Here is a 22,475-nt window from a genome sequence, read left to right as displayed (position 1 = left end):
GTGTTTAATCCCTTTACAATGAAGATCTTTGAAGTAATTTGGATTTTTATTCATTATCTTTGAAAGACAGGGTCCTGAAAAAGGAACATGTATTTTTGTGCTGAGTTCATAACACACCCAAAATCCCTATACGAATGTACATAAAGGGATTAATTGGTGAAACATTCTCAAATTTCTTAAGTAAAGCATGGCATGGTTTGTGTCATTAATCACAAAGGATTGTCCTTAGCTCAGTGCTGAAATAAGTTACTAATCTTTAAGATGGACATAAACCATCACCAATGTGATGATGCTGATTAAGTGACATGGAAAATAACACAGCTGCTGCAAATACCAAAGAAAGGTATTTATCAGGGGGGAAACCATGCTTTCAGTAGCAATTTTGTGTGCTACTGAGCAAGAGAATGCTTTTCAGACATCAAAACAAGGCCACGAGGACTTTGTTAGAGGGGACAACCCTAAAGCACTAGCAGTTCTATTCACTTTTCACTTATTCAACAAGAAACAAACTACAAGGAATTTCAGCAGCTACGTTTTAATGGTTCCTCAAGGGGAATTTTTGGCTTCACTTATGCAATTGACATGTTCTTGCAGCAGTTGAAGAATGGGTCCACACTAAATAAACATGAGACAAAGAGTTGGTGAACTGTTGCACCAGGCTCCATTTCAATGTGCCTCACACAAATGAAGGAAATTCTTTTGGGTATGACAAGGTCCCCTTGATGGTCGGTCTATGCAAACTGAAATGACTCAGGCCCTATTCATACAGTGAAAGAGGTCAACTTCCATAGGCCCTTGTCCTAATCCATCGGTGGGTCTGGGATGGCCAATTATAACTGAAAAATCACCTTTGAGAGTACAAAAATCTGATTACATCTTGTCACAATTGAACAGTGAGTTAATTTGCAAAGGCAGTGCATAGAAAAATTTCAATCACATGGTTAGGCTGCATGCTATGAATAAAGTGGTTATGACATATTTCCTGAAGTTCTTTAAGGACACATACACAATGCCATCGTATAGAGCTCAGGTAAAATGAACTAATTTCTACTTTAGGGCATCATACACATGCTGAATGATACACATACAGGACAACTCCCCTAGCTGCTAAGGGTACAAAGTACACATCAGATGCCATGCTTCATCAACCCAAACAACTTTTCACCAAATATGAGTTATTTAACAATTACTTTTAGTGAGTATTAAAATCACTATGCTGTAATGTCTCTAAACTATTTTACAAAACCATAGATTGTCTAAATTTGGTACGTATGCTACTGTCTAAAGAACAAAGAGACTAAAAGCGGTTTCTGTCATGGCTGTTGCACTTGCACATTACTTCTTTCCACTTTTGGTAAGACTACCTTTGTCCAGATGCTGAGGGGGATGGAGTCTAATCCAAACAAAGCACTCCATAACCTCATAATGAGTGCTCTTCTTACATGGGCTGTTCTGTGAAGGTTGCACCTGCAACCTAGCACAGAAAACCAATACCATCTTTCACAGTTGTAAAACAGGTGGCCAGTTTTCCAGACCCTGCTAAGTAAACCATTTTCTGGAATTAAAAATAAACTAATTTGGGGGTAGAAGTAACATGACAGTGTTATAGTCAAATCACAATTAATAATTTAAACTAATATTTAAATCTCGATCATGTAACGATGAAAGAATATTATGCATTCTGCGATGCAGTTCACATGGGAATTCAAACAAGGTTCATAGGGAAGATGAAAGACATTTTCACCATAGTGTTAAAAGCTGAAGTTTTGTTCAGGTTGAGAGAACACAAAGACTGAGCCAGGTGCATCTTCACAGACAAGGATGTTGTGCTACCAACATGGAGGTAACACACAGGAACCCCTGAAGACTACACAGACAGAGCCCCCGTGGCAGCAGCTTCAAAGACTACCCATGAATACTCATGCGTGTACTGCACACTTTCTAAGCAGCTGTATTCAAAAGGAATGGAACACAAAGGCAAAAAGATGCCTGTTCCTCCACAGCTTGGTTTTACCAAGAGATAGAGGACAAGTTTAAAGTTTAGGTTTCGTATTTAATTCACAAACTGTCAGGTTAATCGATATCTAAGAAAAAAATCTAAACCATAACATTGTTGAAAATGCTATTGTATGTTTATAGTCTGTTTAAATGCTGGGCTATAACAATTACAGCAAACACCACAACAGCAACTTAGATGGTTACCTTTGTATTTTTGTCCATTCTCTTCTCCACCACATTGACTTGTCCTTTCTGTTTGCTTAAATTGTCAGAAATTGTGTCCGTGACACCAGCTGTTGCAGCATATGCAGTTCCTCTGCCTACAACTGAAAACGTTGAAAACGTTACAAAACAACACACACAGGTGCATTTTCTTCCTGCTGAATGCTGATTCACTTGTGTTTGTGTGTTTACGGCTATCATGCGAACAGATATTGTCAGTAAGGTTATTCTGGAATGAAAGGTTAACATCTGTTTATTAGAAAATGTACCGTCACATCAGTATTAAAATAGTTAATTTAATCAATTTTCCAATTGTGCTGGAATGACACGGCTATACTAAAACTTAAACATTCACACTATGATTAACTTACATGGCTAAACATTTTCCAATATGAAAGTACATATTTTCAGCTTTTGCTTCACAAAATACTGCTCACGGTAATAATTCTGATGTGGCTAATAAGTGCCGTTGCTGTGATAAAACCCCAGTTTGGGACACTTGCAGAGAAAAGATTGTAAACATTCATGTGGATAATGAAACCATGAATGACCACAGTACCAATTTCACAGCACATTATTACTACCGGAGAGTCTAAGGTGTTTTATGTTGATCAGTTATATTGATTAGTAAAACACTTAAATGCTATTGCATTGATTATATTGAAGACATGGTAACATCCAAACATCTTGTAATATTTAGGTTTTAGAATTCACATACTTTCCAAACGTGGGCTACTTTTCCCTTCATTGTCCTTGTGCCGAGGTAGGATATATGAACTGTTTTGCTTATCTAGTGATTTTTTGGCCGCTGTCAAATTTGTTTTTGAAAGTTGTGTGGGATCTGTTGACGCGATCTGCTTCTCAGGGGCACAAGTCAGTTCATCGGTGGAGTCTTTAGGCACTCTGGAGAATGGCAATGTGCTTTGTGCACTTCTTTTAGTCACCGTTTGTTTTGTATTATTGCCCTCTGAGGATGCAAGTCCTTTTGTATCCTGGTGTGGGTGCTCGTGTTGAGACAACATGCTGCTTACACTGCTGGACTCTTTTACACTTGGCACCCCATGTTTTCTCTTTTTGGCACTGGCCGACTCAGACCCTGTGGTTTCACTCTTGCCCCTCTTCCGCTTCCCAGGGCTAGGCTGAGGCTCCAGTTCAAAGGGAACAAGAACATTTGACTCTGAGGGCAAGCGGGGCAAAAGGAGACTTTGATGTCTCCGCGGGTTGTTAGCTGGAGAGAAGAAGTCCTCAAATACGTTATCATCATCATCATCATATGCACAGGAGGAGGCATGAGAGTCATTTGAGACCGTGCAAGATCTTGCCAAAGCAGGAAGCAAGGATTTTCTCCGTTGGCTCACTTTTGATTTCAGTGTGGTCATATTTACGGACGTTTGATTTGGCACATTGGGGTTGTCTGGTAAAATTGTAGAAGAACGGCGACTAGAAATGTCCAGATTAACAGTTGGCTTACTTTCTGGAAGAGACTGTGGTGTTCTGCTTTTCCTAACAGGTGGTGTGACTTTTGACATGTTACTTCTGCTGGTTGATCGTCTATTTTTTCCCACTACAAAACTGTCAAACGTAAACACTGATTGCACACTCTTGCTACCCTCCGGGAGGTCATCCAGGCATGGACTCTCTAAAGACCTGTGTTTCTTGATTCCATCACTTTTGATTGAAGTCCTTTTAAGATTTTTGTCTTGTTTATTTGCTTTTTCTTTAGCCGGTGAATTGGGTAACGGACTTGTCTTTTGTCTCGGCACAACACTGCAAGGTGACATCGAAGGTTTCTGAAAGTCTTTCTTGTGCTGTATTTCAATGGTGTCAAAATGTTGCTTCTCTCCATCTGTCTTATTTGAGCCAACAGATGCATTAAAATCCTCATCCGGTTCTTCATCTACATAGGGAAAGATATGCCATTATGAGAATTAGAAAAGACACTGAAACTTATAGCATTATATAAATGACAGTGTCAATGAATCTTATGTCCAAGTACTTACACAGTTGTTGCAAAAAAGAGCAGGATGGTGTATTCCCAAGAGGAGGCTTGAGCTCAGGTGATAACCTAGATTTTATCTGTGAAGCTGAGAGAAATCATTAACTAGAGTTGCCACATATCTCAGCTCTTTCACAGACTCTGGCCCATGTTTTGCAGGTGCTAAACATACTATAAAAATCTAACAATTGGCCATAGACATAAAACATACCTGTCGGGGAGAGGTTTTCCCTTTTTTCTCTCATTTCTTTCAGGCGCTGTGCCATGGACTCAGACCTTTTCATAGAAGGACTGTAAACTATTCCGTTCTCTTCATCGATAATGTAAGGGGACACATCTGTAACTATACAGAAATACATTTCAATATGAAACCACATCCACGCACAAAATGTCAGCCATGAGGAGAGATTTCTTACTAAGAGGTGATTTTGGCACTAGGTCTTTGATCATCTTGTCCAGTTTTTTTTTCAAGCGCCTGTCATTCTCAGGGGTCCTCTGAGGGGTGTCTCTTGGCTGCATACAACGATGCTGTATGAAAGAAAATATATTATATTATTTTGTATTTGGATGAATCTCATAAAAAATCTTAAGATCCTTTCAATAAATACACTTATTAAACCAATAGACAAATTATTCATGTTTTTTGGCAAAAAGTTCTTGCTCAACTATTACAATTTTTAAGAAATAAAATAAATATAGTTTAACTCCAGACAGCCAAGTAGTTGACAGTGATCAAATAAAAGTTATGTACAGTAATTATTTTAACCTAGCAAAGAATTGTACATTTGCTTACCACCCTTTTCTTGAGTGCTGGATTAACTTCATCATTTAATGCCGGACACAACTCTTCATTAACATGTTCACCATCATCTTTACATCTGCATTGATAAACAAAAACAACATGAGTGATAGTTGGGCGCTCAGTTATCCTATTTTATTTGTCAGTCAGTGACACCTTGTGGCTGGTGTAATAATTGCAAAAACAAAATGGCCATAACACTAACTTGTCATCACCAGACCAAAGTATATTGAAGATACATTGTTGCCATTGCTGTGATCATGCACTTTAAAGAAAATAAAGAATATACACAGAAATTAAGCTTGAGGTTTACCTGGCCACCCAAAGAACAGACACAAGTTTCACACCAGTCTTCTTGGCTTTATTCCAGGTGGCTTGATGGCCATTTTTAAAGACTACGTGGGTGACTTGTTTATTGAAGGTTTTTGATACCTGGAATTATACAGGGAAAATCACAATGTGAAACGGCACATAGTAAAAACAAACTTCTGTGTAGTTAGTTAGCAGTGTAGCTATAAAAGGGTAACTCACCTCAACTCCCATATCCTGCAGCTGCTGGATGAATGGTTTAGAGTAATTCTCTGTTTTACTTGATGACCACACATCAACGTAGGCAACAACATCTAGAGGAAAGATCAAACCCCCATACTTAATTCACATGTAGCTAGTTAGGCAAGCTATTCAAAGCATGAAAGGTGTACACATAATTTACCTTTTAGAATAGCAGCACAGTTAGGCCTACTGTTTGAAGTCATTTGAATCTCTTACTGAAGGATTTCCCTACAATCAGAGAAAAATAAGTAACCAAGTTAAATTTAGGGAAGGAAAGTTCAAAATGCTGCAGGGGACGTGCTTTTGGCAAGCAACAAACCATCTGATGACATGTAATGTTAAGGCTACACCTACATGCAAACTGAAACTCATAGATAGCTAGCTAGCTAGCTTGCTCTCCAGAATCTAAGGCATTAACAAGTCATGCTGTTTTATCCCAAAGGTTCTCAGCTATAAGCACCGCTTAAGGCCCGCCGGCTATGATTTTGGCGGTCTTATGCCACGATTTTGCCGACCCAAACTCTTAGGTAGTAAATGGTTGTCGGATGACTTGGCTTGTTCAGTGTGACAGGGTCTAGGTCTGCCGATTAAGTACAGCTGCACGTGTGGTCGTAGGCTCCGACAAAGTTCTGGCAACATCAGAAATGTCAAGCCTTTATCGTGTATGCCCTAGTGTGGTTGGTGTTATGAGCCGAACCCGGTGACTGACCAATAGGAACACGGCCCTAATTATCTTGTTCAGCCTACTACATGACATCTTAAAATTAGGCTACCTAACGGCATTTTGTAAAGTCACAAAATCGGCAAATCTAAATAAATGTTCTTCCACAGTGACCATTTCTTTCTGAGTTCAGGCATATGATGTATGCATGTGAAAACTATATCTAAGACGCATACTTCCAGCATTTTCAAACTCACTTCACTTGCGGATATGCATAGAGAGTGAGGCTTGCGCTGCTTTGATGGAACATACACCGCTGCAGTTGACATAGCTTACGTCGGCAGACATATTCTGTGATTGGCATGCGAGGTTATGACGACAAAACTGAAGCAAACCGTACAGGTTGATATCAAGATCATGATTTGGTAACATTGCACAGTGTGACATGTCATAATTGTAAAAGACTAAATCTGACGTAGTGTGGGAACGACTCATTGTTAGTGCGCAGACATGAGCATCTCGTCATTATACACAGATCTATGGTGTAATTGGGAAGGTGCAGAAATAACCCACATCCATGTTCTCCTTTGGTTAGGTATTTTCATTATTAAACATGCAATGAACTACATGGAGGGAAAAGTACACGGACAGAACTCTTGTTAATGGGTATGCACAAAAACAAGAGAGCTCAACGTTACATTTAAACTACTCAATCAGTGACGTCTCTGATGGGCATTGACTAGAGCAGTGGAGTCAGTAGTTTCTGACGTCGCTATGCAGGATAGCTGAGAGGTGAGAATCCGTAAGAGATGATCTGTGCCTTGACTTGTTATACACTGCTCAAAAAAATAAAAGGGAACACTTAAGCAACACAATGTAACTCCAAGTCAATCACACTTCTGTGAAATCAAACTGTCCACTTAGGAAGCAACACTGATTGACAATAAATTTCACATGCTGTTGTGCAAATGGAATAGACAACAGGTGGAAATTATATGCAATTAGCAAGACACCCCCAATAAAGGAGTGGTTCTGCAGGTGATGACCACAGACCACTTCTCAGTTCCTATGCTTCCTGGCTGATGTTTTGGTCACTTTTGAATGCTGGCGGTGCTTTCACTCTAGTGGTAGCATGAGACGGAGTCTACAACCCACACAAGTGGCTCAGGTAGTGCAGCTCATCCAGGATGGCACATCAATGCGAGCTGTGGCAAGAAGTTTTGCTGTGTCTGTCAGCGTAGTGTCCAGAGCATGGAGACGCTACCAGGAGACAGGCCAGTACATCAGGAGACGTGGAGGAGGCCGTAGGAGGGCAAACAACCCAGCAGCAGGACCGCTACCTCCGCCTTTGTGCAAGGAGGAGCACTGCCAGAGCCCTGCAAAATGACCTCCAGCAGGCCACAAATGTGCATGTGTCTGCTCAAACGGTCAGAAACAGACTCCATGAGGGTGGTATGAGGGCCCGACGTCCACAGGTGGGGGTTGTGCTTACAGCCCAACACCGTGCAGGATGTTTGGCATTTGCCAGAGAACACCAAGATTGGCAAATTCGCCACTGGCGCCCTGTGCTCTTTAGATGAAGGCAGGTTCACACTGAGCACATGTGACAGACGTGACAAGTCTGGAGACGCCGTGGAGAACGTTCTGCTGCCTGCAACATCCTCCAGCATGACCGGTTTGGCGGTGGGTCAGTCATGGTGGAAGAGTAGCCTAGTGGTTAGAGCGTTGGACTAGTAACCAGAAGGTTGCAAGTTCAAATCCCCGAGCTGACAAGGTACAAATCTGTCATTCTGCCCCTGAACAGGCAGAAGATGCAAGGGAAGGGCCTTTGTTCCTAGAACGTCATTGAAAATAAGAATTGGTTCTTAACTGACTTGCCTAGTTAAACAAAGATAAAAAATAACAAAAAAATTGCGTGGGGGGGCCGCACAGCCCTCCATGTGCTCGCCAGCGGTAGACTGACTGCCATTAGGTACCGAGATGAGATCCTCAGACCCCTTGTGAGACCATATGCTGGTGCGGTTGGCCCTGGGTTCCTCCTAATGCAAGACAATGCTAGACCTCATGTGGCTGGAGTATGTCAGCAGTTCCTGCAAGAGGAAGGCATTGATGCTATGGACTGGCCCGCCCGTTCCCCAGACCTGAATTGAGCACATCTGAGCACACACCAATTGAGCACATCTGGGACATCATGTCTTGCTCCATCCACCAATGCCACGTTGCACCACAGACTGTCCAGGAGTTGCCGGATGCTTTCGTCCAGGTCTGGGAGGAGATCCCGCAGAAGACCATCCGCCACCTCATCAGGAGCATGCCCAGGAGTTGTAGGGAGGTCATACAGGCACGTGAAGGCAACACACTACTGAGCCTCATTTTGACTTGTTTTAAGGACATTACATCAAAGTTGGATCAGCCTGTAGTGTGGTTTTCCACTTTAATTTTGAGTGTCACAGATGTGTCACTCCAAATCCAGACCTCCATGGGTTGATACATTTGATTTCTATTGATAATTTGTGTGATTTTGTTGTCAGCACATTCAACTATGTAAAGAAAAGTATTTAATAAGAATATTTCATTCATTCAGATCTAGGATGTGTTATTTTAGTGTATTTTTTTTTTTTGAGCAGTGCATTTCGTCACTGAACATGTCTATTCACATACATAGGTTGACTCAAACAGTACAAACATCTTCTGAGCATGACTCCTAATCTTTGGAAAGTTTTGTTCGAGAGACGCTTAGAACAGTGACATTGTTTTGAATAGTTCCCCAAGCACTGCATCAGACTGAAGATCGATAAGCTCAAGTTGCAGGTCAGTGGGAGCGTTATCCACATTGAAGGTGAAAGGAGAGGAAACCAACAGCATGTCATTTTCCAACACTTTGAAATCCTCAAAACGACGAGAAAACTCACCGTTCAAAGCACGCAGCAGCAATGTATACTTCTCCCGCTGTTCATCTAATAGGGAACCGATTAGTAGTGTCGGAAGGTGAATGAGATTGTTGGCTTCTACTTGGTGGGTCAGGAGGAGTAATATTCCCTTGAAGGCTTTGACAAGGCTGTACATCTCATGTGCAAAAAGGCCCTTCCCTTGTAGTTTGGACTTGCCTAGTAAAATAATTTTTTTTTAAAAATGGTATCCTTTTCAAAAGGCCAACGTTTTTTCCTGTCAAGTTTGGGCACCCATCAGTGGTCACGCTGGATAACTTTTTAAAACTCAGTCCCAGCTTTGCCACACACTTATTAACCTCCTCCAACTAATATTTCCCTGTGGTTATGTTCTTCATTGACTGCACTGAAGCAAGCTCCTTTGTAATTTGAAAGTCTGGGGTTATGCCTCGTAAGATATCAACAACTGCGCCGTGTCACGTGCATCACTGCTGTCATCCAGGGACAAGGAGAAATAGGTGAAATCCTTGTCTTTCGACTGTTGTTCCATATTCTCTGCAATGTCCTCAACACGCCGTGTCACTGTTCGTCTTGACAGGGAAACATTTTCAAACAGCTCTTTCTTGACAGGGCAAAGTATTGCTGCAGAGTCGATTAAACATTCTTTAATGAATTTGCCCTCAGCGAAAGGCTTCCTATGTTGAGCAATTTTGTGCGACATTACATAGCTGGCTCTCGCAATTCCGTCGTTTGCTGAATGCAGTTGTGAAAAGTCCTTGCTGCTTTTGCAACTGAGAAAGCAACACTTTCGAAGCACTTGCCCTCTGCTCAGAAGACATATTCCTATTTGCCCTCTGCTCAGAAGACATATTCCTATATTTCTCTGCATGCTTCGTTTGGAAGTGTTGGGACAAATGGTAATCTTCAAGACAACGATGCTCTCGTTGCACACTTAGCACACAGCTTTCCCTGATACCTCAAAGAAATATTTCGATGCCCACTCTTGCTGGAACACCCTACATTCACTGTCTACTTTCCTTTTCTTTGAAAAACTCATTTTTTTTGCACAATTTCTAACTGTGCCGTGTAACTGTGACGCATGCGTCAGCCGGTCAGTCACTGTCTGTCCTTTGCAGTTATTTATACGTGCCTTCAAAATAGATGTCCCACAAGCGGTGGGAGTTCAATCATTACACAAAGGCAAGTATTCATTGGGCCTTTTATTTGAATAACAAATAAATTTTTCTAAACTTTACTAATCCCAAATGATTTATGTGATCTGAGTATGATTCCGCAGGACGTATTGAATCAGGCCAGGGGCTGTATGCCTTTGCCCAGGCCTGCACTAAACACATATTAAATTATGTCTGAGTGTTGAAGTATGCCCCTGGTTACCCATAAAGAAAAATTAAATTAAATGGTGCTGTCTGGTTTGCTTAATATAAAGAATATGAAACGATTTATATGTTTACTTTTAATACTTACAGTTGAAGTCAGAAGTTCACATAAACAAGTTTTAATGACTCCAACCTAAGTGTTTCAATTACTCCACAAATTCCTTGTTAACACACTACAGTTTTGGCAAGTTGGTAAGGACATCTACTCTGTGCATGACACAAGTAATTTTTCCAACAATTGTTTACAAACAGATTATTTCACTGTATCACAATTCCAGTGGGTCAGAAGTTTACATAAGTTGACTGTGCCTTAAAACAGCTTGGAAAATACCAGAAAATGTTATGGCTTTAGAAGCTTCTGATAGGCGAATTTACATCGTTTGAGTCAATTGGAGGTGTACCTGTGGATGTATTTCAAGGCCTACCTTCAAACTCATTGCCTCTTTGCTTGACATCATGGGAAAATCAAAAGAAATCAGCCAAGACAATAGACCTCCACAAGTCTGGTTCATCCTTGGGAGCAATTTCCAAATGTTTGAAGGTACCACGTTCATCTGTACAAACAATAGTATGCAAGTATAAACACCATGGGACCACGCAGCTGTCATACCACTCAGGAAGGAGACGCGTTCTGTCTCCTAGAGATGAACATACTTTGGTGCAAAAAGTGCAAGTCAATACCAGAACAACAGCAAAGGACCTTGTGAAGATTCTGAAGGAAACAGATACAAAAGTATCTATATCCACAGTGCAGTGAGTCCTATATTGACATAACCTGAAAGGCCACTCAGCAAGGATGAAGCCACTGTTCCAAAACTACCATTAAACAGCCAGATGACAGTTTGCAACGGCACATGGGGACAAAGATCATACTTTTTGGAGAAATCCCTTCTGGTCTGATGAAACAAAAATAGAATTATTTGTCCATAATGATCATTGTTATGTTTGGAGGAAAAAAGGGGAGGCTTGCAAGCCAAAGAACACCATCCCACCATGAAGAACGGGGGTGGCAGCATCATGTTGTGGGGGTGCTTTGCTGCAGGAGGGACTGGTGCACTTCACAAAATAGATGGCATCATGAGGAAATTATGTGGATATATTGAAGCAACATCTCCAGACATCAGTCAGGAAGTTAAAGCTTGGTTGCAAATGGGTCTTCCAAATGGACAATGACCCCAAGCATACTTCCAAAGTTGTGGCAAAATGGCTTGAGGACAACAAAGTCAAGGTATTGGAGTGGCAATCACAAAGCCCTGACCTCAATCCTATAGAAAATGTGTGGGCAGAGCTGAAAAAGCGTGTGCGAACAAGGAGGCCTACAAACCTGACTCAGTTACACCAGCTTTGTCAGGAGGAATGGGTCAAAATTTACCCAACTTATTGTGGGAACGTTTGTGGAAGGCTACCCAAAACGTTTGACCCAAGTTAATCAACTTTAAGGCAATACTACCAGATGCTAATTGAGTGTGTGTAAACTTCTGTCCCACTGGGAATGTGATGAAAGAAATAAAAGCGGAAATAAATCACTCTACTATTATTCTGACAATTCACATTCTTAAAATAAAGTGGTGATCCTAACTTACCTAAAACAGGGAATTTTTACTTGGATTAAAAGTCAGGAATTGGGAAAAACTAAATTTAAATGTATTTGGCTAAGGTGTATATAAACTTCCGACTTCAACTGTAAGTACATTTGAGCAATTACATTTACTTTTGATACTTAAGTATATTTAAAACCAAATATTTTTACTAAAGTAGTATTTTACTGGGTGACTCACTTTTACTTGAGTAAAAGTAAAAAATATGTTAATAGAAAATTACTCAAGTATGACAATTGGGTACTTTTTCCACTGTGACTTTTCTCCATCCTTTTCTCAGTGTAGCCAGCCTACTTTTCTTGGTGAAATGCAAGATAAACTTTAAGCAAAACATTAGGAAACGTGGCTGTTTACATTATTGCTATGATAAACATTAGAAATATGATGGCCATGCCTATTTTTTTTGCAAAAAAATGTCTTGCTTTTTCATTGTAAGCTCATTTACTTGTGTGGCTGACAGTCAAATACTGTTGCACTTCTGTTGTCATCTGATGACAATGAAGCTATTTTCTGCCAAATGTGTTGCACTAATGTATTTTCTGTGAAGGAAAACTACAAATGGGGCAAAAAAAGTATTGTCAGCCACCAATTGTGCAAGTTCTCCCACTTAAAAAGATGAGAGGCGCCTGTAATTTTCATCATAGCACTTCAACTATGACAGACAAAATGAGAAAAAAAATCCAGAAAATCACATTGTAGGATTTTTTATGAATTTATTTGCAAATTATGGTGGAAAATAAGTATTTGGTCAATAACAAACGTTTCTCAATACTTTGTTATATACCCTTTGTTGGCAATGACAGAGGTCAAACGTTTTCTGTAAGTCTTCACAAGGTTTTCACACACTGTTGCTGGTATTTTGGCCCATTCCTCCATGCAGATCTCCTCTAGAGCAGTGATGTTTTGGGGCTGTTGCTGGGCAACACGGACTTTCAACTCCCTCCAAATATTTTCTATGGGGTTGAGATCTGGAGACTGGCTAGGCCACTCCAGGACCTTGAAATGCTTCTTACGAAGCCACTCCTTCATTGCCCGGGCGGTGTGTTTGGGATCATTGTCATGTTGAAAGACCCAGCCACGTTTCATCTTCAATGCCCTTGCTGATGGAAGGAGGTTTTCACTCAAAATCTCACGATACATGGCCACATTCATTCTTTCCTTTACACGGATCAGTCGTCCTGGTTCCTTTGCAGAAAAACAGCCCCAAAGCATGATGTTTCCATCCCCATGCTTCACAGTAGGTATGGTGTTCTTTGGATGCAACTCAGCATTCTTTGTCCTCCAAACACGACGAGTTGAGTTTTTACCAAAAAGTTATATTTTGGTTTCATCTGACCTTATGACATTCTCCCAATCTTCTTCTGGATCATCCAAATGCTCTCTAGACAACTTCAGATGGGCCTGGACATGTACTGGCTTAAGCAGGGGGACACGTCTGGCACTGCAGGATTTGAGTCCCTGGCGGCGTAGTGTGTTATTGATGGTAGGCTTTGCTACTTTGGGCCCAGCTCTCTGCAGGTCATTCACTAGGTCCCCCCGTGTGGTTCTGGGATGTTTGCTCACCGTTCTTGTGATCATTTTGACCCCACGGGGTGAGATCTTGTGTGGAGCCCCAGATCGAGGGAGATTATCAGTGGTCTTTTATGTCTTCCATTTCCTAATAATTGCTCCCACAGTTGATTTCTTCAAACCAAGCTGCTTACCTATTGCAGATTCAGTATTCCCAGCCTGGTGCAGGTCTACAATTTTGTTTCTGGTGTCCTTTGGCAGCTCTTTGGTCTTGGCCATAGTGGAGTTGGAGTGTGACTGTTTGGGGTTGTGGACAGGTGTCTTTTATACTGATAATAAGTTCAAACAGGTGCCATTAATACAGGTAACGAGTGGAGGACAGAGGAGCCTCTTAAAGAAGAAGTTACAGGTCTGTGAGAGCCAGAAATCTTGCTTGTTTGTAGGTGACCAAATACTTATTTTCCACCGCAAATAAATTCATTTTAAAAAATCATACAATGTGATTCTCTGGATTTTTTTTCTCATTTTGTCTGTCATAGTTGAAGTGTACCTATGATGAAAATTACAGGCTTCTCTTCTTTTTAAGTGGGAGAACTTGCACAATTGGTGGCTGACTAAATACTTTTTTGCCCCACTCTATATATACATGATCACTCACAAAAAACACGACTTTCAATGTAAAACGCAACCCATCAATACACAGCTGGACTCACCTGCTCCTGCTTTCTCCGTTGTGCTATTGACAAAAACACTTGACTGGCTCAACTGTTCTGGAAAACTATGGTAAGCTTCATACTGTAAAATAATATGACCGGTGAAATGAAAAATATTATCTGTTTTATCTCCTAACGTATTGCACAATTTGACTGCAGGTATTTACTTAAAATTGTTAAATATCCAAATGTAAGGAAAAACGTTTTTAAAAATTGTTTCAACGATATTGAAAAACCATCCATGGCTATTTCCAAATACCCAGTACTCTGCCCAAGCCTACTTGGCTGGCCACTCAACGACAATATATTTTGAATGCACCAAACAGCAATGCTGCATTCAATTGCACCGGTAATCCATGCAGTACAAAAAAAATGAAACAAATGTTACACAGGGCTCGACATGAAAATTGTTGGGCAAGGGAATTATAGATTTAAGTTGTCAGGAAAAAAATAATTATGTACACAAAATCAAACAATTGGGCTGATCCGGATGCAATGTTTTGCTCATTGTCCTCTCAATTTCTGCAGAGCCCATGAGAGTTTCATTATTGTAGGCCTGGATTGACAGGTACGAGCAGTCTTTCAATCATGCAGTCGCGAGTTGAGTTTGAGATCAGAGTCACTTGCAAATTTTTTGATGATAATTGATAGAGTTTTTTGCCCAGTTAAAGCAATGAAAATCCTGGAAAGGTAATGTTGTGTGTATCACCTGCGTGTGTGCCAGTGGGCAGGGGGGGGGGGGTAGCCAATTCAAAACATTGTGTCGCTTGGCTGTTTTTATGAACGCTTGGCTGGTTGTCATCTCGCTAGTTAACTATTTAGCATACATTAATGCATCATTGTTATGTCCGATGTCCTAAAATAACTTCACACAGGCACTTGTGTATAACCGCAAATGACCAACACTCGGTTGATACGGGTGCCTTCTATTGTCAATACCAGTTATAATAATGGTTATTTTGCGAATTCGTTATTTGCATAACTTTTCATTAACCTTTTTGGCCATTGTGTTACAGAACATTTTTTTTATTTTAGGACTTGAGCTTTTGGACAAAAATAAATCAAATCTGTCCTGTTACAACAACCTAAAGCTACCTTTTTTGTTATTTGAAGTTATTAAATACTTTTATTTTATTTTAAATTGTACCTTTTTAATTTTACCAGGCAAGTCAGTTAAGAACAAATTCTTATTTTCAATGACAGCCTAGGAACAGTGGGTTAACTGCCTGTTCAGGGGCAGAACGATAGATTTGTACCTTGTCAGCTCGGGGGTTTGAACTTGGAACCTTCCGGTTACTAGCAGCATATTATGCACATCTGCAAGCAAAGCAGCAAAGACTGGACAAATATTACTTATCTTTTGTTTTAACATGTTAAAATGCTCATACATTGTGGGCATTATAAAGGGACATATTTTTTCTAATAAAACAAGGGCTAGTTTGGGTCCCCCGCAAATTCGTTGTGGTTTTTAATATGGCCCGTGTGCTGATCGAGTTTGACACCCCTATGCTAGCGAATCTATTTATGTAGCTAGATATTTATTAAGCAAGCTAAAAACCCAGACTCAAGTTAGCTAGCTAGCTGCTAGGAGGATGTCATGTCATTGGAGGAGTGGGTGAGAGTGCCTTAATTTTCACCCCTCATATAATTTTTGGGTGGCTACAGCTAGAGATGCAGGTGTCATTTTGTTAGCTAGCAAGAAATGTGAATCGCTTTGCTAGCTAGGCTGAATTTGTTATCCACAGTTAGTGTATCTCCTAGTTATCAATCAAATGTATTTGGCATTGATCAAATGGGCAGGTAGGCAGGTAAGTTCCCATTCAGTTGTCACAACGTGGGTTGAGACAAGCATGTATTGGCAGGCAAACTGCAGAAGGACGAGCAGGCTACTATTATCTAGCTGAAAAAGTTGAGGGTTTTTCTAATGTTGCCCAATTCGATTTTTAGCTCATCTCGCTCTGGATAGCATAAGTCGTTGATCTTGTTGATTGATGTGCATAGGCAACTGAGGGAGAGAGTCTACCTTTTCATGGTTGTTTTGGTCAATAGGACTGAAGTTCCCAAAATTTAAGAAGACTCCCATGGTATTTACATTTGTAGAAATCCATGAACCTCTCTGGGATATGTGGGTCACTAGCGTCCCACCTGGCCAAAAGCCAGGGAAAATGCAGAGCAGCAAATTCAAATAAATTACAATAAAAATCAAACTTTCATTAAATCACACATGCAAGATAGCAAATTAAAACTACACTTGTTGTGAATCCAGACAACATGTCAGATTTCAAAAGGGCTTTTCGGTGAAAGCAAATGATGCAATTATCTGAGGATAGCACCTCTGTAAACAAAGAGAGAAACCATATTTCACCCCTGCAGGCGCGACACAAAACGCAGAAATAAAAATATAATTCATGCCTTAACCTTTGACGAGCTTCTTTTGTTGGCACTCCAATATGTCCCATAAACATCACAAATGGTCCTTTTGTTCGATTAATTCCGTCGATATATATCCAAAATGTCCATTTATTTGGCGAGTTTGATCCAGAAAAACACCGGTTCCGACTTGCGAAAAGTGACTACAAAATATCTCAAAAGTTACCTGTAAACTTTGCCAAAACATTTAAAACTACTTTTGTAATACAACTTTAGGTATTTTTTTACGTAAATAATCGATAAAATTGAAGACGGGATGATCTGTGTTCAATACAGGAGGAAAACAAACTGTAGCTAGCTTTCTGGTCACGCGTCTCTATCTAACAGTACACTTCAAGTGACCCTCGTTCAAGATGGTCGTACTTCTTCATTACACAAAGGAAAAACCTCAACCAATTTCTAAAGACTGTTGACATCCAGTGGAAGTGATAGGAACTGCAAGAAGGTCCCTTAGAAATCTGGATTCCCAATGAAACCTCATTGAAAAGAGAGTGACCTCAAAAAAAATCTGAATGGTTTGTCCTGCTAAATAAGTTCTGTTATACTCACAGACATGATTCAAACACTTTTAGAAACGTCAGATTGTTTTCTATCCACATCTACTAATAATATGCATATCTTATCTTCTGGGGATGAGTAGCAGGCAGTTGAATTTGGGCATGCATTTCATCCGGACGTGAAAATACTGCCCCCTGTCACCAAGAATTGTATTTTGTTGCTTAGGGCAAATGTTTTCTAATGATCTAAAGTCACGCTGTTGCCTGTAAAAACACAGTCAATTTCAAAGTGAATTTATGGCAGGCCCGTGTGGAAAATGGCTTATTTTTATATAGGCTTACTGTAGCTCTGATTGGCTATGGCACATCTGTCTGTGTTGACTCAGGTCGTGGACAAGACAGATGTTTTTATTTACTGCAGTGTCTATTAAAACGTCCAAACGCACGGCCGCTTTCCCACTATATTACAATCGAATTTTCACAAATGCCTTACTATATTTCCAAACGTTCAATGAATTTCTGGAGGTAAAAAAAGTGTTATTCTTCCTGGGGGTGTATACGAACATATTTTAACAAGACTTCATGTTTGTGCTATGTTTGTGCTATTTTGTTCATTTTTTTGCGTTGTTTGTAACATATTTTGTACATAATGTTGCTGCTACCGTCTCTTACGACGGCAGGGTAGCCTAGTGGTTAGAGCATTGGACTAGTAACCGAAAGGTTGCAAGTTCAAATCCCCGAGCTGACAAGGTACAAAATCTGTCGTTCTGCCCTTGAACAGGCAGTTAACCCACTGTTCCTAGGCCGTCATTGAAAATAAGAATTTGTTCTTAACTGACTTGCCTAGTAAAATAAAGGTTAAAAAATAAATAAATAAAATAACTTCTGGACATCAGAACTGGGATTACTCATGATGAACCTTTAACCTCTCTTGGGTAGGGGGCAGTATTTTCACATCCGGATGAAAAGCGTGCCCAAAGTAAACTGCATGTTACTCAGGCCCAGAAGCTAGGACATGCATATAATTGGTAGATTTGGATAGAAAACACTCTGACGTTTCTAAAACTGTGAAAATAATGTCTGTGCGTATAACAGAACTGATATGGCAGGTGAAACCCCGAGGATAAACCATCACCCAAAAAATCAATTTCAGCCTTCCACTATTTTCAATGGCTGTCACTTTAATTATAAAGTGAAGTCCTCCAAGCTTGCAGTTCCTAGGGCTTCCACTAGATGTCAACAGTCTTTAGAAAGAGTTTCAGGCTGGTTTTTGGAAAAAATGAGCCAGAAGTTAATGTTTTTCTAGGTGGCTCCCATTTTGGCTGTAGTGTTTCAAAGCGCGTGAATGAGAGCGCGTTCATTGGTATTTTTCTCCGGTAAAGACAATAACGATTCTCTGTCTTGAATTTTATTGTTTATTCACGTATTAGGGTACCTAAGGTGTGATTATAAACGTTGTTTGACTTGTTTGGAAAAGTTTATTAGTAACGTTTGGGATTAATTTTGTATGCATTTTGATGGAGGGAAAATGGGTGGATTATTGACTGAAGCGCGCCAGCTAAACCTTTTATGGCTATAAAGAAGGACATTATCGAACAAAAGGACCATTTGTGATGTAACTGGGACCTTTTGGAGTGCCAACAGAAGATCAAAGGTAAGGCATTTATTACATCACTATTTCTGACTTTCGTGTCGCACCTGCCTGGTTAAAATATGTTTTTCATGGTTTTGTATGCGGGGAGCTGTCTTCAGATAATCGCATGGTGTGCTTTCGCCGTAAAGCCTTTTTGAAATCTGACAGCGGCTGGATTAACAAGAAGTTAAGCTTTATTTTGATGTATTACACTTGTGATTTTATTTAAGTTAAATATTTATAATTCTGTAGTTTGAATTTCGCGCTCTACAATTTCACCGGATGTTGGCCAGGTGCCCATAAGAAGAAGTTAACGAGTCCGACAAGAAAGATATACTGCTCTCCAGGGAACAGGTACAGATCCCCGTCATTTGCGTGAAGTAATGACGGAGGAAAAGAGGGCGCAGATCGGGCTGCCTTTTGAGAATCCGTAGGCGTGCAAGTAAACTCCCACTACCATCAATTCTACTTGCTAACATGCGATCATTGGAAAATAAAACTGATGACCTACGATTACCCTAGCAACGGGAGATTAAGAACTGTAGCATCTTATGTTTCACCGAGTCGTGGCTGAATGACGACGCGAATAAGATAGAGCTGGAGGGATTTTCAATGCACCAGCAGAACAGAGAAGCTACATCTGGTAAGACGAGGGGTGGGGGTGTGTGTCTTTTTGTCAATAACAGCTGGTGCCACGATGTCTAATATTAATGTCTAATATTAAATAAGATTTGAGGTATTGCTCGCCTGAGGTAGAGTATCTTATGATAAACTGTAGACCACACTATCTACCAAGAGAGTTCTCATCTTTATTATTCGTAGCCATCTATTTACCACCACAGACCGATGCTGGCACTAAGACCGCACTCAAACTCTATAAGGCCATAAGCAAATAAGAGAACTCTCACCCAGAAGTGGCGCTCCTAGTGGCCGGGGACTTTAACGTAGGCAAACTTAAATCAGTTTTACCAGCATGTCACATGTGCAACCAAAGGAGAAAAAAACTCTAGACCACCTTCACTCCACACACAGATGCATACAAAGCTCTCCCCAGCCCTATATTTGGCAAATATGACCATAATTATATCCTCTAGATTCCTGCTTACAAGCAAAAACTAAAGCAGGAAGTACCAGAGACTCGCTCAATACAGAAGTGGTAAGATGACGCGGATGCTACGCTACAGGACTGTTTCGCTAGCACAGACTGGAATATGTTCCGGGATTCATCCAATGGCATTGAGTATAATACCACCTCAGTCATCGGCTTCATCAATAAGTGCATCGATGACATCGTCCCCACAGTGACCATACATACATCGCAACCAGAAGCCATGGATTACAGGCAACATCCGCATCAAGCTAAAGGCTAGAGCTGCCGCTTTCAAGGAGCGGAACACTTATCCGGACACCTATAAGAAATCCTGCTATGCCCTCAGACGAACCATCAAACAAGCAAAGCGTCAATACAGGATTAAGTTTGAATCCTACTACACCGGCTCTGACGCTCGTCGGATGTGACAGGGCTTGAAAACTATTACGGACTACAAAGGGAAACCCAGACATGAGCCTACCAGACAAACTAAATGCATTTTATGATCACTTCGAGGCAAGAAACACTAACGCATGCACGAGAGCACCAGCTGTTCTGGATGACTGTGTGATAATGCACTCGATAGCCGATGTGAGCAAGACCTTTAAACAGGTCAACATTCACAAAGCCGCGTGGCCAGATGGATTACCAGGACGTGTACTCAAAAGTGGTAAGAAGCATGCGCGGACCAACTGGCAAATGTCTACACCTGACATTCTCCCTGACTGAGTCTGTACTTATTTATTTGGCTTCTACCCTACCCCCAAGCCATCTGAACAATTACTAAAATTGCCAACGGACTATTGACCCCCCCCCCCCCCCCATTAGTTTTGTACACTCTTGCTACTCGCTGTTTATTATCTATACATAGTCACTTCACCCCTACCTACATGTACAAATTACTGCTAATTTGTACCCCCGCACACTGACTCCGTACCGGTGTTGTGATAGAATTCTCACCCTTTCTCGTTCTTCATTGCTGCCACTTGCTTGCTAGTTGAGATTTCTGCTCTTCACTCCATTGTCAGTTTAGCCTATGTCTCACTCATCTTAGTAGCAGAAAGAATTTGTCAGCAGTTTGGCTATTTGTTTCATGTGTAAGTGGCGGTTCTATCTTGTATAGCACCCTGGGCGAACCCTACCTTCAGCACCCGTGCCGGCCCATGTCGCCAGTACCTAAATCCGCTACTGATCTGTATTAGTCTATAAATAAATCTCTTTGACAAAATTCGTCATCTCTCCCATGTCTTATTCGACTAGTATTTTTGAAAGTGTAAGGATAATAATTCTGCCATTTATTGCTTGCAAACATTTTACTCCCTCTGTTTAATATAACACACATACATTCATTATTCATTTCGGTTGCCTACGTGAAATTTGTTCTATATTAAGTATTTGACTCTGATATGTGCCACAGAAAGTATTTGACTCTAGCCACAAAATTAAGAAAATTAGAAGGGGGGGGGGGTTCTGGCAGGGGGGGGGCACAACACCGGTACCTCCTTTATATAGCCTCGTTATTGTTATGTTACTTTAGTTTATTTGGTAAATATTTTCTTAACTCTTCTGCACTGTTGGTTAAGGACTTAACGGTAAGGTCTACACTTGTTGTATTCGGCGCATGCGACATACAGTTTGATTTGTTGCTAAAACGCTTTCAGTTCCACGTTAATATTAGCATGTTCTAATCAAAAACCTCTAGTCTCCCCAAGATAGCATACTCTAAATGTCATTTCTTTGACGGCTAGCAAATTTACATAACCTTGAGTCCGAAGAGTTCTAGCAAAGTAGCTAACAATAGCTAACTTCCTAGCGTGTGAGTGCAAATCGTACCATAATGATACTTAGCAACTTGACAAAAATGTATGAGTGCTAACGTTGGCTAGCTACTCTAGCTAAACAAAGCAATTTAGCTAATATATTCCGACTGAGTGTGTCAACAATTTCAAACAGATCCAAGACTGTCATCCAGCCAGTTACTTTTATAAAGCATGTACTAAAACTGTATGGCTTTAAAAAACACTTTTCGATACTTACAATCTTGAGACTTTCCGCGGGTGTAATTTTATGACACAAGGCATGCTGGGAAATAGAAGACGTACGAACCTGTCATTGGTTGGTCTGAAATATACAGTAATATACATTATTAGCTAGCTAGATTTGTGGGTCTTTTAACAAGATCACGATAGAGCATTTATGAGAACAATAGCTTTTGAAGCCATAGCCTACCCCTCTGGATATAATCTCCTCTCCTCATTCTAGCTTTCACTATCTGATGTCCCCAGACACCGCCTGACAAGCTGTTTTGTGTTTCAACTAATATCTCTGCGAAACAATTTATTTATTTATTTTATTTATTTTACCTTTATTTAACCAGGTAGGCAAGTTGAGAACTAGTTCTCATTTACAATTGCGACCTGGCCAAGATAAAGCAAAGCAGTTCGACAGATACAACGACACAGAGTTACACATGGAGTAAAACAAACATACAG

General features: G+C 40.5%; 1 protein-coding gene across 1 annotated transcript in view; it reads right to left on the bottom strand.

Annotated features, from left to right (window-relative positions):
• Nucleotides 1–22,091, bottom strand: part of mcph1 (microcephalin 1) — a 50,141-nt gene extending 28,050 nt beyond the window's left edge. The window contains exons 1-10 of the mRNA XM_020495490.2: nt 22,021–22,091; nt 5,728–5,795; nt 5,547–5,638; nt 5,329–5,447; nt 5,010–5,094; nt 4,633–4,744; nt 4,428–4,559; nt 4,221–4,304; nt 2,939–4,117; nt 2,203–2,324 (exon numbers count right to left, since the gene is read on the bottom strand). Coding sequence (XP_020351079.1) covers nt 2,203–2,324; nt 2,939–4,117; nt 4,221–4,304; nt 4,428–4,559; nt 4,633–4,744; nt 5,010–5,094; nt 5,329–5,447; nt 5,547–5,638; nt 5,728–5,770 — 1,968 coding nt within the window. The 5' untranslated portion in view covers nt 5,771–5,795; nt 22,021–22,091. The remainder of the gene's footprint in view (nt 1–2,202; nt 2,325–2,938; nt 4,118–4,220; nt 4,305–4,427; nt 4,560–4,632; nt 4,745–5,009; nt 5,095–5,328; nt 5,448–5,546; nt 5,639–5,727; nt 5,796–22,020) is intronic.
• Between the last annotated feature and the right edge of the window lie 384 nt (nt 22,092–22,475).

The sequence above is a fragment of the Oncorhynchus kisutch genome, linkage group LG11 (genome assembly GCF_002021735.2).
Source record: "Oncorhynchus kisutch isolate 150728-3 linkage group LG11, Okis_V2, whole genome shotgun sequence".
Classification (NCBI taxonomy): domain Eukaryota; kingdom Metazoa; phylum Chordata; class Actinopteri; order Salmoniformes; family Salmonidae; genus Oncorhynchus; species Oncorhynchus kisutch.
This window is presented reverse-complemented; position numbering and strand designations above follow the sequence as displayed.